The sequence below is a fragment of the Oncorhynchus mykiss genome, chromosome 7 (assembly GCF_057628025.1).
Source record: "Oncorhynchus mykiss isolate SJ-2025 chromosome 7, ASM5762802v1, whole genome shotgun sequence".
Taxonomy (NCBI): Eukaryota; Metazoa; Chordata; class Actinopteri; order Salmoniformes; family Salmonidae; genus Oncorhynchus; species Oncorhynchus mykiss.
Window position 1 is genome coordinate 61,917,734 of NC_143028.1, and position 17,946 is coordinate 61,935,679.

The 17,946-nt window shown below is 42.7% G+C and overlaps 1 protein-coding gene across 2 annotated transcripts in view; it reads left to right on the forward strand.

The window, feature by feature from the left end:
- The window catches only part of fkbp5 (FKBP prolyl isomerase 5), a 46,824-nt gene that overhangs the window by 26,732 nt on the left and 2,146 nt on the right, over positions 1 to 17,946 (forward strand). The window contains exons 4-10 of one of the 2 annotated variants that reach the window (XM_021610304.3): positions 4,864 to 5,006; positions 5,268 to 5,382; positions 5,650 to 5,806; positions 6,018 to 6,108; positions 6,631 to 6,714; positions 13,896 to 14,081; positions 17,389 to 17,628. In XM_021610304.3, the coding sequence (XP_021465979.3) occupies positions 4,864 to 5,006; positions 5,268 to 5,382; positions 5,650 to 5,806; positions 6,018 to 6,108; positions 6,631 to 6,714; positions 13,896 to 14,081; positions 17,389 to 17,628 (1,016 nt within the window). Of the gene's footprint in view, positions 1 to 4,863; positions 5,007 to 5,267; positions 5,383 to 5,634; positions 5,807 to 6,017; positions 6,109 to 6,630; positions 6,715 to 13,895; positions 14,082 to 17,388; positions 17,629 to 17,946 lie in introns of both variants that reach the window. The other variant, XM_036983904.2, reaches the window with a different exon arrangement.

The following is a 17,946-nucleotide window of genomic DNA, read 5'->3' on the forward strand; positions in this document are numbered from 1 at the left end:
CATTTCTATTTATTTTTTAACCTTTATTTAACTAGACAAGCCAGTTAAGAACAAATTCTTACTTGCAATGATGGCCTAGGAACAGTGGGTTAACTGCCTTGTTCAGGGGCAGAATGACAGATTTTTACCTTGTCAGCTCGGGGATTCGATCTTGCAACCTTTCGGTGGGAGAGTGGGTTAACTGCCTTGTTCAGGGGCAGAACGACAGATTTTTACCTTGTCAGCTCGGGGATTCGATCTTGCAACCTTTCGGTTACAAGTCCAACGCTCAAACCACTAGGCTACCTGCCGCCACAGCATGATGCTGCCACCTCCATGCTTCACCATAGGGATGGTGCCAGGTTTCCTCCAGACATGACGCCTGGCATTCAGGCCAAAGAGTTCAATCTTGATATCATCAGACCAGAGAATCTTATTTCTCATGGTCTGAGAGTCATTAGGTGCCTTTTGGCAAACTCCAAGCGGACTGTCATGTGCCTTTTACTGAGCAGTGGCTTCCGCCTGGCCACTGCCATAAGGCCTGATTGGTGGAGTGCTGCAGACATGGTTGTCCTTCTGGAACGTTCTCCCATCTCCAAAGAGGAACTCTGGAGTTCTGTCAGAGTGACCATCTGGTTCTGTGTCACCTCCCTGACCAAGGCCCTTCTCCCACGATTGCTCAGTTTGGCAGGGCGTCCATCTTTAGGAAGAGTCTTTATTCTGCTCTGGAATTGCGTTCCCATGCAGAATTAGACAGATAGCTAACAACTAAGTCTTCAATAAAACTCCCAAGGCTTGACTTTTCTTGAACGGATATATTGAAAACGTTTGTTGTGGAACTGCAAAATACAGAAAATAATATACTTTAGTATTCAATTAACATTGAATTCGGTGTGTGAGTTCATTAGAACGTGCGTTGAAGATGTCGCTCCCATAGCAACGATTAAAACATTCCCTAACCAGAAACCGTGGATTGATGGCAGCATTCGCGTGAAACTGAAAGCGCGAACCACTGCTTTTAATCAGGGCAAGGTGTCTGGTAACATGACCGAATACAAACAGTGCAGCTATTCCCTCCGCAAGGCTATCAAACAAGCTAAGCGTCAGTACAGAGACAAAGTAGAATCTCAATTCAACGGCTCAGACACAAGAGGCATGTGGCAGGGTCTACAGTCAATCACGGACTACAGGAAGAAATCCAGCCCAGTCACGGACCAGGATGTCCTGCTCCCAGGCAGACTAAATCACTTTTTTGCCCGCTTTGAGGACAATACAGTGCCACTGACACGGCCTGCAACGAAAACATGCGGTCTCTCCTTCACTGCAGCCGAGGTGAGTAAGACATTTAAACGTGTTAACCCTCGCAAGGCTGCAGGCCCAGACGGCATCCCCAGCCGCGCCCTCAGAGCATGCGCAGACCAGCTGGCCGGTGTGTTTACGGACATATTCAATCAATCCCTATACCAGTCTGCTGTTCCCACATGCTTCAAGAGGGCCACCATTGTTCCTGTTCACAAGAAAGCTAAGGTAACTGAGCTAAACGACTACCGCCCCGTAGCACTCACTTCCGTCATCATGAAGTGCTTTGAGAGACTAGTCAAGGACCATATCACCTCCACCCTACCTGACACCCTAGACCCACTCCAATTTGCTTACCGCCCAAATAGGTCCACAGACGATGCAATCTCAACCACACTGCACACCGCCCTAACCCATCTGGACAAGAGGAATACCTATGTGAGAATGCTGTTCATTGACTACAGCTCGGCATTCAACACCATAGTACCCTCCAAGCTCGTCATCAAGCTCGAGACCCTGGGTCTCGACCCCGCCCTGTGCAACTGGGTACTGGACTTCCTGACGGGCCACCCCCAGGTGGTGAGGGTAGGCAACAACATCTCCTCCCCGCTGATCCTCAACACTGGGGCCCCACAAGGGTGCGTTCTGAGCCCTCTCCTGTACTCCCTGTTCACCCACGACTGCGTGGCCATGCACGCCTCCAACTCAATCATCAAGTTTGCGGACGACACAATAGTGGTAGGCTTGATTACCAACAACGACGAGACGGCCTACAGGGAGGAGGTGAGGGCCCTCGGAGTGTGGTGTCAGGAAAATAACCTCACACTCAACGTCAACAAAACTAAGGAGATGATTGTGGACTTCAGGAAACAGCAGAGGGAACACCCCCCTATCCACATCGATGGAACAGTAGTGGAGAGGGTAGCAAGTTTTAAGTTCCTCGGCATACACATCACAGACAAACTGAATTGGTCCACTCACACAGACAGCATTGTGAAGAAGGCGCAGCAGCGCCTCTACAACCTCAGGAGGCTGAAGAAATTTGGCTTGTCACCAAAAGCACTCACAAACTTCTACAGATGCACAATCGAGAGCATCCTGGCGGGCTGTATCACCGCCTGGTACGGCAACTGCTCCGCCCTCAACCGTAAGGCTCTCCAGAGGGTGGTGAGGTCTGCACAACGCATCACCCCGGGGGCAAACTACCTGCCCTCCAGGACACCTACACCACCCGATGTCACAGGAAGGCCATAAAGATCATCAAGGACATCAACCACCCGAGCCACTGCCTGTTCACCCCGCTATCATCCAGAAGGCGAGGTCAGTACAGGTGCATCAAAGCTGGGACCGAGAGACTGAAAAACAGCTTCTATCTCAAGGCCATCAGACTGTTAAACAGCCACCACTAACATTGAGTGGCTGCTGCCAACACACTGACACTGACTCAACTCCAGCCACTTTAATAATGGGAATTGATGGGAAATGATGTAAATATATCACTAGCCACTTTAAACAATGCTACCTTATATAATGTTACTTACCCTACATTATTCATCTCATATGCATACGTATATACTGTACTCTATATCATCGACTGTATCCTTATGTAATACATGTATCACTAGCCACTTTAACTATGCCACTTTGTTTACATACTCATCTCATATGTATATACTGTACACGATACCATCTACTGTATCTTGCCTATGCTGCTCTGTACCATCACTCATTCATATATCCTTATGTACATATTCTTTATCCCCTTACACTGTGTACAAGACAGTAGTTTTGGAATTGTTAGTTAGATTACTTGTTGGTTATTACTGCATTGTCGGAACTAGAAGCACAAGCATTTCGCTACACTCGCATTAACATCTGCTAACCATGTGTATGTGACAAATAAAATTTGATTTGATTTGATTTGATTTGACATTGACACACTGTAGCTGTACATTATACATTTCAAGTTGAAGTTGCATATATTCAAAGCACCTGCCAAGAAACCATGTATCTGGCATGATGCCAAACTAGATAGCTAATTACCATATGAGTAGTAACAAGCCAACTCTTTTCATTACTCTAATAATGTCAAAACACCTCTGTACAATAACAAAGCATATTACACTAGAAACAGTAACACAAGTACAGTATTGTATGTTTTACAAACTAATACAGCTGACTGGCATACATGAAAGGCATTGCAATTTGTGTGAGTAAATGCAACCAACCAACATTTATAAGTAAGCAATTTTATCAATAAACAATATTATCATCACTAGCAATATGCTTGAATTGAACTTACAAACAAATATTTTCAGTGGCTGAAGCGTGACAAGGAATAGCTGCACAGAAAGAACTGCACCATACTTCCTGATTCCGTGCAGTCTTTCTAAGTACCATAAAGCTCCACTAGGGGGCGATAAGCACAATGGAACACAATGAAAGTTCATCTTAACCACTATAATAAAGTACTATATTACCTTCTAACAGGATGGCAGCACAGTCTTGGTGGTTCCAAACTTCTTCCATTTAAGAATGATGGAGACCACTGTGTTCTTGGGGACCTTTAATGCTGCAGAAATGTTTTGGTACCCTTCCCCAGATCTGTGCCTCGACACAATCCTGTCTCTGTGCTCTACGGACAATTCCTTCGACTTCATGGCTTGGTTTTTGCTCTGACATGCACTATCAACTGTCTGACCTTATATAAACAGCTGTGTGCCTTACCAAATCATGTCCAAACTATTGAATTTATCACAGGTGGACTCCAATTTCGAGTCTCATAGCAAAGGGTCTGAATACTTATGTAAATCAGGTATTTCTGTTTATATTTCTAATAATGCAAGCATTTCTAAAAATCTGTTTTCGCAACAATTCAATTTCGAAACAATTCATTTTTGACCTAGATAGTTTGTGTGTATGTATTGATATGTAGGCTACGTGTGCCTTTTGTTTAAAAAAAAGTTTATGTAGTTCTGTCCTTGAGCTGTTGTCTATTGATGTTCTGTATTATGTCATGTTTCATGTTTTATGTGGACCCAGGAAGAGTAGCAGATGCTTTTGCATCATTATACTAATAATATACCGTATCAACCATTAACAAATGCCTCATAAATAATCTTATGAGTTGACAATAACTCCTTTAGAACTGGTTTATAAGTACATCAGTAATACATTATTCATAATTTACAAATTGTGAACATACAATGATGAAACACCTTACTAATTTTCTTATAAATCATTAACACATTATTTAAAACTGTTTATGTATGTGTAAATTACTATTTAGAGATTTCTTATTGACATGGACAAATATAGGAATAATGATTAATACTTGATAAGTAAACTCTATACAAACTTATAAATGGTTTATTAAGGGACTTTAATATAAATTGTTACCCTACCATCATACTTACATCTCAAAGTGTGACATGTGTTTGACATCTGTGTGTGTTTGGGGGAGGGAGTGTGGATGGTGGGTTGTGGTAACACATCTTATTCACCTGCCGTATGTATCGCCTATATGTCACTGCATATGTAGCTTACATCTGTTCATCATGTCTCTTCTCATATATCACTCCACAGGTCAGGTGATTAAGGGCTTGGATATTGGTGTGTCCTCTATGCAGAGAGGAGAGGTGTGCATGCTCCTCTGCAAACCAGAATATGCTTATGGTTCAGCTGGATGCCTCCCCAAAATACCTCCCAATGCCATGCTACAGTTTGAGGTAGGTTAAGCAGAGTGGTTTCCAATGTGATGGTGGTATACGGGCCTTCACCTGCACATACAGTAGCAGGTTTCCCCTATACTGTATTCTGACTGTGGATTGTTCTAGATTCTCTCTCTGCATTGTGAACAAAACACATAAATAACACTGTCTCTGTCATAATTGTCATCATTATGGAATCTTATGGTTACTGTTGTGGTAAACTGCCAACAAATGATTTGATGTTTTTTCTGTTCTTACGTGTCTCTTCACTTCCTTTAGGTGGAGCTGCTGAGCTTCAAAGGGGAGGTGCTGACGGACGATGGCGGCATCACGAGGAGGATAAAGGTCAAAGGGGAAGGTTATAATAGTCCCAATGATGGATCAACTGTCCACGGTGAGGGAGACATGCCTTCTCTCCATCACATTCATTGTGATCTCATTAATTGTGAACTTGGTGATCAATATTTGTATTGATTTTGGTACAAAGGCTTTGTCTCACATTGACTGTGATCAACATTTTATTGATTTTTGTACAGTCTCAAACACAAAAAAACAGTGAACATTCAAACCTATATTATGTTTGCTATCTGAAGTAAAATAATAATGTTTTCCATAAAAAAAAAAATTGGTATATTTTCAATTGCAGTCCTGTATTCCACAGTGCACCTTGAGGGTCGCTGTGGAGAGCGTCTGTTTGACTCCAGGAACTTGCACTTCGTTGTGGGCGAGTCAGAGGACATGGGTGTTCCTCTGGGTGTAGACAGAGCCATGGAGAAGATGCAGAAAGGAGAATGCTGCATGCTCTACTTAAAACCCAAGTAAGGGCCTTTACTCTACTCTACTTCCTGTCGCTGAAGTGGACCTGTTGCAACACAAAGTAGATATGCTTACTCATCATCATCAGCAATGATTTGTAACCTTGAACAAGCATCTCTATAGAAAAATCGCGAAATAATGTAAGCCTTTCATGGAACAGGTGTGCGTCAGAAATAATCAGCCAAACAATACTCTCGCTCTTGTTTTTTGCAGGTATGGCTTTGGGAAAGATGGTAGAGCACAGCATAATATTGGACCAAACTCAGACCTGATGTATGAAGTGACTCTAAATGACTTTGAGAAGGTGAGTTCTATTTGCTGGATTAGATAGGGTAAACAATCATGTGTTCATGTATCCTATTAGTGTCCCTGGAAGATACCAACAGATTACTTTTATTTGAGCTGGTGGAGTTTAGACAATGAGGGTCTCAGTTAGATATTGCATGATGGCAGAGTGACCCTGGAGAAAATAATGGGAAGAAACAGGCATAATCTCATTGAAAGTCACCATCTCTGAAACTGATAACAGTATGTTTTCTTTTCAAGGCCTTCTCTGAAACTGATAACAGTATGTTTTCTTTTCAAGGCCTTCTCTGAAACTGATAACAGTATGTTTTCTTTTCAAGGCCTTCTCTGAAACTGATAACAGTATGTTTTCTTTTCAAGGCCTTCTCTGAAACTGATAACAGTATGTTTTCTTTTCAAGGCCTTCTCTGAAACTGATAACAGTATGTTTTCTTTTCAAGGCCTTCTCTGAAACTGATAACAGTATGTTTTCTTTTCAAGGCCTTCTCTGAAACTGATAACAGTATGTTTTCTTTTCAAGGCCAAAGAATCTTGGGAATTGGATCTAAAGGAGAAACTGGATTTGTCTGCTAGAGCCAAACAGAAAGGGACCCAATATTTCAAGGTATAGTGCACCATCTCTGTCTTTCAGACAATAGACAAAATGTAATGACCATTGGATGCATCTGTGTATGAATATTTTAGCTAGTGATGCTATGACATTTTTGGCCAATACCCGATAGTTTCCTTGCCAAAAGAAACCGATACTGATAACCGGTATTTAACATTTTAGCAGCCTTTTAAGCATTCTAGTACAGTTAAATAGTGAAAACACACACACATGGACACAGCGGTCTAAGGCACTGCATCTCAGTGCCAGAGGAGTTACTACAGTCCGTGGTTCGAATCCAGGCGTTATCACATCCGGCCGTGATTGGGAGTCCCATTGGGCGGCGCACAATTGGCCAAGCGTCATCCGGGTTTGGCCGGGGTAGGCTGTCATTGTGAATAAGAATTTTTTTCTTAACTGACTTGCCTAGTTAAATAAAGGTTACACACACACACACACCACACTGACCAAAACTTTATTTTCTTGGCATTTACGTATGTCCCCTTTACCAGTAAAACATAATCAAAACCTATTTATTTCACTTAGTTGCTTTGCTGTTTCGTTGTTAATTTGTTCAGTCGTTTCATTCTCAACCAGGATTTCTATGAAACGCCATTTGGGTCTTTGCATGTTATTTGACCTGTCAAATAAACTTGTTGACCAATCAGGACCTAAATATGACTGCACGTCACATAATAATTTAACGCGTTCATTAGTTTTTTGCGTAGTTAATACACATTGATTACACTATCACTCCTATTTTGTATGTCACAACGATTCATCGATAGGTATGCTATGATGCTGGTAAAGTTGTCTCGCGCACTGTCACGATTGTCGTAAAGAGGAGACCAAGGCGCAGCGTGAGTAGAGTTCCACATAATTTTAATCAACTGAAACTCACCTAACAAAAACAACCAAACAACCCGTGAAGCTACATGTGTGCACTCAGGCAACTCAATGTAGACAAGATCCCACACCAGAAAGTGGGAAACAGGGCTGCCTAAATATGATCCCCAATCAGAGACAACGATAAACAGCTGTCTCTGATTGGGGACCATATCAGGCCAACATAGAAATACAAAAACCCCTAGACCTACAACAACCCTAGCCATACAAACCCCTAGACATACAACACTAGAGTACCCACCTTAGTCACACCTTGACCTAACCAAAATATATAGAAAACAGAGATATCTAAGGTCAGGGCGTGACACGCATCTACAGTGCTGGTCATAAAAAAAGCTAGCTAGCTCATGGATGCAAACAATGTTCTTCCCAAAAAACATAGCAAAACTACATAATCTGTTTCACTAGCTATAGTTAGCTAACTAACTACATAGCTAGTTGTCATACTCTAATATAACCCTAATTTATAAGACAGTTCTTATTTGATTAATGGTGGTTGTACCCATCTATGTAAAGCTAGCCACAATAAGGATTAGCCACAATAGGGGACTTTGCGGTTAGCCTTCAAAATAAAATAATGTAACTGACAGTGATGCAAATGCATACAAATAGTAGAATTATGCCATAATTGAATAGATCATGCTAAACGAGGTTGGAATGTTGTTATATAAAATCAACAAAAGACAATAATTTGACAAAAATCTGTTGAAATCAGACTGGATGTATTACACTTTAGAATTGAATTGGGAGAAGATTTTTTCACTGTATAGCCTTACCTTTTTTTTTTTTTTTTAACCTTTATTTAACTAGGCAAGTCAGTTAAGAACAAAATCTTATTTTCAATGACAGCCTAACTGCCTGTTCAGGGCAGAATGACAGATTTGTACCTTGTCAGCTCAGGGATTTGAACTTGCAACCTTCCAGTTACTAGTCCAACGCTCTAACCACTAGGCTGCCCCACCTATGAATTGTGGATCAATGACATGGGGTATCAGTCTACTCAGTGACACTCAGAGAACATTAGCATCGTAGCCCTTATTTTAGGACTCTGAAACAACTGTGAATTGAGCCACATTTATTGTCAAAATATGTGTATTGAACACTATTCCTGAGGAAAAACAATACTGTGTGGATGTTTTGGAGGACATTGGGGGAAAAAAAGCTGTACAGTGCAATATGAATGTCAATACACACAGTAATTCCCAGTCAGTAGGCTGATTGTAACCACCAATTGTAACCTTCTGCATCACTTTCAAAGAGGTACTTTTTTTTTTAGGCAAACTGAAAATTCCACTATTGTGGCTAGCTTCACAACACATAACCCGGTCATGTCGAGCCTCACTAGCCAGATGAAGCTAGCTGGCTGCTGATAACGTTAGCTTTGGACAACAGGGTTAAGTAGCTGGCTAGCTATTTATTTTCATGAACTGAAGTTCAATTTCAATAGGCGAACAACAAGTGGCTACCCAGCTAATACTTACACACAAGGATTCCTAAATCATTGCTAAGAATAGTGAAAATGACTGCAGTTTCTACTGGTCATTGTTTTCAGGCTGGTTGTATTGGTGCTAGCTAGGTACCAAGCTAAAGCTAGCTATCTACCTCAGAATTGGCTGTCAAACAAATAATGCTTTATTACAAACACGGTATTGTAAACACGCCGTTCATGGCCGTTTGCTTGTTTACAGATTTTTTTGTACAGCTTTGACAGTGTTGCTAGGACATGGATGGGCATAAGCATCTGCTTCTGATTCCAAAGGTTGCAAGTTAAAATCCAGTGATACATTTGAGATTTTTGTTTTTAGCCATCCCAGACCTTAACCCTTACCTTAACCATTCAGAGTTAATGCCTAACCTTAAGATTTCTGAGTTAATGCCTTAACTCTAACCTTAAAATGATGAGTTAATCCCTAAACTGAGAGATTGTAATAATGCTTACTGTATTTGTTGTACTTTTCACAAGGGTTGTGTACAAAACATTTTTGGGGGAAGTTTTTATTTTATTTAACTAGGCAAGTCAGTTAAGAACAAATTCTTATTTACAATGACGGCCTAGGAACAGTGGGTTAACTGCCTTGTTCAGGGGCAGAACGACAGATTTGTACCTTGTCAGCTCAGGGATTCAATCCTTTTGGTTACTGGCCCAACGCTCTAACCACTAGGTTACCTGCCTCCCCAGGTGCTCAAACTATAATAAGGGAACCCCCGAAAAAAGAAATTCTGCAACCGCGGTCACAGACTCATTGAGTAATTATGACTTTGATTATTTAGTTACATAAAAACAATAGATGGCCGCATCTTAATGGCTAAATAAATGACACATTTAACGATGGTGGGTTCAGAACAACAATGACAAAACTGTATACAGTTAACAGTTAGTTTTTTGTATACATTTTTTTCTGAAATATTGTAACAAAATATGCAAATGAGACTATATATATTGAGTGTAAATAACATTAAAAACACCTTCTTAATGTTGAGTTGCATCTGGGCATGGACTCTACAAGGTGTTAAAAGCATTCCACAGGGATGCTGGCCCATGTTGACTCCAATGCTTTCCACAGTTGTGTCAAGTTGGCTGGATGTCCTTTGGGTGGTGGAACGTTCTTGATACACACGGGAAACTGTTGAGCGTGAAAAACCCAGCAGTTTTGCAGTTCTTGACACAAACCGGCACACCTGGCACCTACTACCATACCCCATTCAAATGCACTTCAATCTTTTGTCTTGCCCATTCACCCTCTGAATGGCACACATACACACTCCATTTATGGCTCCTGAGTGGCTCTGCGGTCTAAGGCACTGCATCTTAATACACGAGGCATCACTACAGTCCCTGATTCAAATCCAGGCGGCATCATATCTGGCTGTGATTGGGAGTCTCATACGGCGGTGTACAATTGTCCCAGTGTCGCTAGGGTAGGCTGTCATTGTAAATACTTGTTTTTCTTAACTGACTTGCTTAGTTAAATAAAGGTTAAATAAAAATACATAAAAAATAAATGTCTCAAATGGCTTACAAATCCTTTAACCTGCCTCCTCCCCTTCGTCTACACTGAGTGAAGTGGATTTAATAAGTGACATCAATAAGGGATCATTGCTTTCTTTCACCTGGATTCACCTTGTCAGTTTATGTCATGGAAAGAGCAGGTGTTCATAATGTTTTGTACAGTCAGTGTGTGTGTATATATATTGTTGTGTCTTTGGTTATGCTGGATTAAGTGACATGACATGCTATTCTATAAAATAATTTCTCTGTAATTCATAATACCTGATTCAGCTAATCAGTTGAATGTAATTAACTAGAAAGTCGGGGTACCACTAAAGAATGTTTATAGAGCTGTTATCTTCCAAATAAACTCTTAAAGACCTAGTAATATTTTACATCAATAGCAGTCAATATTTAATCGTCACCTTGTTTAGTCTCATCTGAAAGTTGTAAGTTCTTGGTTATCTTCACGAACCCTGGCTAACAAGTTGAATCAGCAATACAAAATTTGGTTTCATTATTTATTTACTAAATACCTAAATAATCACACAGAATTACATATACACAGAATGTATCATACATTGATTACAAATGATGTCATGAAGGAAAACACGGAACAGATATGACAGCTGGTTACACAGAGAAAGGGGGTGGGTATTTGAATGAATGAGCGGGAAGAGGGAGAAGCTATGTCTCTATCGGGCCATAGGCAGCTATGCTATCGAAAATATAGTATCTTATGCATTCTAAATTACCGCCCATTTCAAAAACGAAAATGCAATAAATATTTACTCTTGAGCTGCGCTTCAAACAGTGGGTCGTAGATGGGAGGCCGGGTTGTCCTTTGAAGAATGTCTGATGGTAGAATGGATACTTGGTAGTACCGTCGTCTTGTGATAGAACAAATACTCTGTCCGTCCTCTCCTACTCCACGTCTACAGTTGCTGCGCTAACGCGATGGCTAGGAAGTATCACTTCTTTAGTAAATAAGAGTTCAAAGTTCATACCAAGTTGCCATGCTAATATGCTCATGCTATATTCTGGCTGGTATAGTCAAAATTCATCCTTTCGGCGTGTAGGTCGTCAACTTCACATTGAAATTCAATACTAATTTCGTTAGGTTCTCTAAGGTTAGCTTAGTTCTGTAGGTGGTTGTCCTTTCAACGTGGGGACCTCAAGTCCACAAGTCCTTGGAACAGGAAGTTACATTTTCGTCAAGGGGCTTATATAGGATTGGGAGAGAGGGCCCTGTTTCATAGTTTACAACCACTGTCTGTTCACATGGGCGGGGCCACTGAGTTGGCAGAGTTTACTCTATAACAAACCGTTCTCTCATTAAGAAGCTAAAGTACATTTCATCTTTTCACAAATAGTTTCATATTTAAACATTTAAATTGCACAACAATTCCATGTGAATCTGATAACTATAATGTGTAGACTTTCCAAGATACATTTTATGTCATCCTATCATTAGTATTAATGTCTCAGATGACAACTGATCTGGCATCATATTCTTTAAGTACCAACACATATTTTCAGCTGGTTGGATTACCGAAATATGGTTCCTTTCCCCACCCTTTTGATGTTATATGTATATATACACATACACACACAGTACCAGTCAAAGGTTTGGATACACCTACTCATTCAAGGGTTTTTCTTTATTTTCACTATTTTTTTTACATTGTATAATAATATTGAAGACATCAAAACTATGAAATAACACATGTGGAATAACCATGTAGTGACCAAAAAAGTGTTAAACAAATCAAAATATATTTTAGACTTTAGATTCTCCAAAGTAGCCACCCTTTGCCTTGATGACATCATTGCACACTCTTGGCATTCTCTCAACCAGCTTCATGAGGAATGCTTTTCCAACATTCTTGATGGAGTTCCCAAATATGCTGAGCACTTGTTGATTGCTTTTCTTTCACTCTGCGGTCCAACTCATCCCAAACCATCTCAATTGGGTTGAGGTCGGGTGATTGTGGAGGCCAGGTCATCTGATGCAGCACTCCATCACTCTCCTTGGTCAAATAACCCTTACACAGCCGGGAGGTGTGTTTTGGGTCATTGTCCTGTTGAAAAACGAATGATAGTGACACTAAGTGCAAACCAGTTGGGATGGCGTATCGCTGCAAAATGCTGTGGTAGCCATGCTGATTAAGTGTGCCTTGAATTCTAACAGTCTCACCAGCAAAGCACTCCCGCACCATCACACCTCCTCCTCCATGCTTCACTGTGGAAACCACACATGCAGAGATCATCATTCACCTACTCTGCGTCTCACAAAGACACGGCGGTTGGAACCAAAAATCTCAAATTTGGACTCATCAGACCAAAGGACAGATTTCCACCGGTGTAATGTCTATTGCTCATGTTTCTTGGCCTAAGCAAGTCTCTTCTTATTATTGGTGTCCATTTGTAGTGGTTTCCTTGCAACTATTCAACCATGAAGGCCTGATTCACACAGTCTCCTCTGAACAGTTGATGTTGAGATGTGTCTGTTTCTTGAACTCTGTGAAGCATTTATTTAGGCTGCAATCTGAGGTGCAGTTAACTCTAATGAACTTATCCTCTGCAGCAGAGGTAACTCTGGGTCCTCCTTTCCTGTGGCGGTCCTCATGAGAGCCAGTTTCATCATATCGCTTGATGGTTTATGCGACTGCACTTGAGGAAACTTTCAAACTTTTTGACATTTTCCCGGATTGACTGATCTTCATGTTTTAAATTAATAAAGTAATGATGGACTGTCGTTTCTCTTTGCTTTTTGAGCTGTTCTTGCCATAATATGGACTTGGTATTTTACCAAATAGGGTTATCTTCTGTATACAACCCCTACCTTGTCACAACACAACTGACTGGCTCAAACGCATTAAGAAGGAAAGAAATTCCCCGAATTAACTTTTAACAAGGCACATCTATTGATTGAAATGCAGTCCAGGTGACTACGTCATGAAGCTGGCTGAGAGAATGCCAAGAGTGTGCAAAGCTGTCATCAAGGCAAAGGGTGGCTACTTTGAAGAATCTCAAATCTCAAATATATTTTGATTTGTTTAAACACTTTTTTTCTTGAATGAGTAGGTGTGTCCAAACTGTTAACTGGTACTGTATACTTTTTTATAACCCAATACAAAAGGGAACTTTAGAGATTGGAAGGGCAAAGGGACATGTGCTCTGCATTGGTAGAGCCCTATCTGTGTATGTTCCTGCTTTGCACATTTCTTTTGCGTTATTAAATGTTGCTTTTTTGCATGAGACCTGCAAAACCTACTCCATGTGTTGTCCCTGGTTCTAGGCAGGGTGTTTCCTGCAGGCGGTGGTCCAATACCAGCTTATTGTGTCGTGGCTCGAGATGGAGTTTGGTGTAGGGAAGGAACAGCAACAGACGATCCAGAACTTCCTACTGGTCGCCCAGCTCAACCTGGCAATGTGCTACCTGAGGCTGAGAGAGTATGCACTGGTTGTGGAGAACTGCAACAAGGTACAATCTCAATGCATACCTGGCTGCACACATGGGATCCCCACACACATATACACGTATACCATATTCTGAAGCCGAACAGAGCATGCAGCTAGTGCCTGTGCATGGAATAGCATACAGTTGTGTGTGTCTTTAACTCTTTGCTCTGGGTCAGTGGGGTTGTATACATATGTACATTTATATATACACTGTATATATATGTACATTTATATATATACATACTATATGCACTATATATACTATATGCAATATATTTACAAAAAATGTGGACACTACTTGAAATTAGTGGATTCAGCTATTTCAGCCACACCCGTTGCTGACAGGTATATAAAATCGAGCACACAGCCATGTAGTCTCCATAGACAAACATTGGCAGTAGAATGGCCATACTGAAGAGCTCAGTGACTTTCAACATGGCACAATCATAGGATGCCACTTTTCCAACAAGTCAGTTTGTAAAATGTCCTCCTTGCTAGATGTAACTCTTCTCGTTGGTGGAAGGAGAGGAGGACCAAATTGCAGCGTCGTAAATGTTCATCATATTTTAATTGAACAAACAGAACACTACACAAAATAATAACTAGGAGAGAAAACAAAACAGTTCTGCCAGGTTAACAGACACTAAACAGAAAACAATCATCTACAACCAAAATGGGGAAAACAGGCTACCTAAGTATGATTCTCAATCAGAGACAACGATGGACAGCTGCCTCTGATTGAGAACCATACCAGACCAAACACAGAAATACAACATAGAAAAAGAACATAGACTACCCACCCCAACTCACACCCTGACCAAACTAACACAGACATAAAAAAGGAACTAAGGTCAGAACGTGACAGCACTCCCCCCCACCCCCCCAAAGGTGCCGCAAAACCTGAACCTATAGGGGAGGGTCTGGGTGGGCGTCTGTCCGCGGTGGCGGCTCTGGCGCGGGACGTGTCCCCCACTCCACCATAGTCTTGGCCCACTTAAGTGACGCCTTTGGAGCGGCGACCCTCGCCACCGACCTCGTACTGGGGACCCTAACAGCGGGCCCCGAATAGACGGGAGACTCCGGTAGCGCCGGACAGGCGGGAGACTCCGGCAGCACCGGAGTGAAGGGCAACTCCGGCAGCGCCGTAGTGAAGGGCGACTCCGGCGGCACCGGAGTGAAGGGCGGCTCCGGCAGCACCAGAGTGAAGGGCGGCTCCGGCAGCTCCTGACTGACGGGCGGCTCTGGCAGCTCAGGACAGACGGGCGGCTCTGGCAGCTCAGGACAGACGGACGAACCTGGAGGGAGGAGACGGAGAGACAGCCTGGTGCGTGGGGCTGCCACAGGACCCTCCAGGCTGGGGATACCTACAGTAGGCCTGGTGCATGGAGGAGGCACCGGATGGACCTCTTCCTTAGGCTCAATGCCCACATTCGCCCGGCACGGGCGGAGCGCAGGCATAGGATGCACTGCACCCTCCCAGCGCCCTGGAGACACAGCACGCAGAGCAGGTGAAGGATACCCTGGGCCGAGACGGCGTACCGGAGACCAGACACGCTGAGCCGGCACAACACGCCCTGGCTGGATGCCCACACTCGCATGGCACTTGCGGGGGGCTGGCCTATAGCGCACCAGGCTATGAGCGCATACTGGCGACACCGTGCGCTTGACCGCATAACACGGTGCTGACCAGTACTGCGCTTCCTCCGGTAAGCACGAGGAGTGGGCTCAGGTCTCCAGCCTGACTCCGCCACACTCCCCGTGTGCCCCTCCCCAAAAAATGTTTGGGGCTGCCTCTCGTGCCTGTCGCACTGCTGTGCTATCTCCTCATATCGCCGCCGCTCAGCTCTCGCTGCCTCCAGTTCTTCCTTGGGGTGGCGATATTCCCCAGCCTGTGCCTAGGGTCCCATACCGTCTAAAATCTCCTCCCATGTCCATGAGTTCAGAGAACGCTGCTGCTCGATACCACGCTTCTTGGTCCTTGGTTGGTGGTTGATTCTGTAACGCTTCTCGTTGGTGGAAGGAGAGGAGGACCAAAATGCAGCGTGGTAAATGTTCGTAATATTTTAATTTAACAAACAGAACACTACACAAAATAATAATGAAGAGAAAACTAAACAGTTCTGCCAGGTGAACAGAAACTAAACAGAAAACAATCACCCACAACCAAAATGGGGAAAACAGGCTACCTAAGTATTATTCTCAATCAGAGACAACGATGGACAGCTGCCTCTGATTGAGAACCATACCAGGCCAAACACAGAAATACAACATAGAAAAAGAACACAGACTACCCACCCCAACTCACTCCCTGACCAAACTAACACAAAGACATAAAAAAGGAACTAAGGTCAGAACGTGACATTATAGCTGTGCCGGTCAATTGTAAGTGATGTTATTGTGAAGTGGAGCAACAACGGCTCAGCTACGAAGTTGTTGGTCTAGGAGCAACAATGGCTCAGCTACGAAGTGGTAGGCCACATAAGCTCACAGAACAGGACTGCCGAGTGCGGTGGCACATATTGTGTAAAAAGTATCTATACTCAGTTGCAACACTCACTACCGAGTTCCAAACTGCCTCTGGATGCAACTTCAGCAAAATAACTGTTCGCCGGGAGCTTCATGAAATGGGTTTCCATGGCTGAGCAGCCGCACACAAGCCTAAGATCACTATGCATAATGTCAAGCGTCAGCTTTAGCGGATGCCAGGAGAATGCTACCTACCCCAATACATAGTGCCAACTAAAGTTTGGTGGAGGAAGAATAATGGTCTGAGGCTGTTTTTCATGGTTCGGGCTAGACCCCTTAGTTCCAGTGAAGTGAAATCTTAACGGGAAGGCCCATTCATGTTTCAGCATGACAATGCCTCCCGTGCACAAAGCGAGGTCCATACATAAATGGTTTGTCTAGATTGGTGTGGAAGAACTTGACTGGCCTGCACAGAGCCCTGACCTCAACCCCATCGAACACCTTTGGGTTGAATTGGAACGCCGACTGATCAGTGCCCGACCTCACTAATGTTCTAGTGGCTGAATGGAAGCAAGTGGAAAGCCTTCCCAGAATAGTGGAAGCTGTTGTAGCAAAGCAGCAAAGGGGGGACCAGCTCCATATTAATGTCCATAATTCTTGAATGAGACGTTTGAGGAGGTGTCCACATACTTTTGTTCATGTAGTGTATGTATTAATCTGTTTAGCAAGTGTTCAAAAAATAAGCTTTATAAACTAATAATTTGCTTTTTAAAACTATTTCTAAAGCCCTTTATAAATCCCTGTAGGTATACCTTAATGTAAAATGTTACCAATGTAGTTGTGTTTCTGTGTGTATCTCGCAGGTGATCGAATTGGATGGGAAGAATGAGAAGGCTCTGTACCGGCGTGGGGAGGCTCGTCTCTTCCGTAATGAGTTCAGCCTGGCCATGTCTGACTTTAAACTGGTGCTGCAGGTCAACCCCTCCAACCGGGCGGCACACGGTCAAGTCTCTATCTGTCAATGCAAAATCCGGGAACACCATGAAAGGGACAAGAAGATCTATGCCAACATGTTCCAGAAGTTTGCTGAACATGACGTCAAGGTCTGTAACAACATCTTTCACAGTCTGGATGGGCTGCATCCCAAACTGCAACTTATTCCCTATATAGTGCACTACTTTTGAACAGAGCGCAATCGGCCCTGGTCAAAAGTTGTGCACTGTATTGGGAATAGGGTACCATTTGGGACGCAATATGGATGTGTAATTCGTTTTACAATCTGACCTTGTTCACTGTTTGAGTAATTTGATACATGTGATATGAGATGTTTATCTATTTCAATAATCTGTGCTGTGCTGCTGACTGACTGTGGTCCATCGTTCATGGTTTAGAGCAGTGGTTCTCAACTGTGTTTTTAGTTT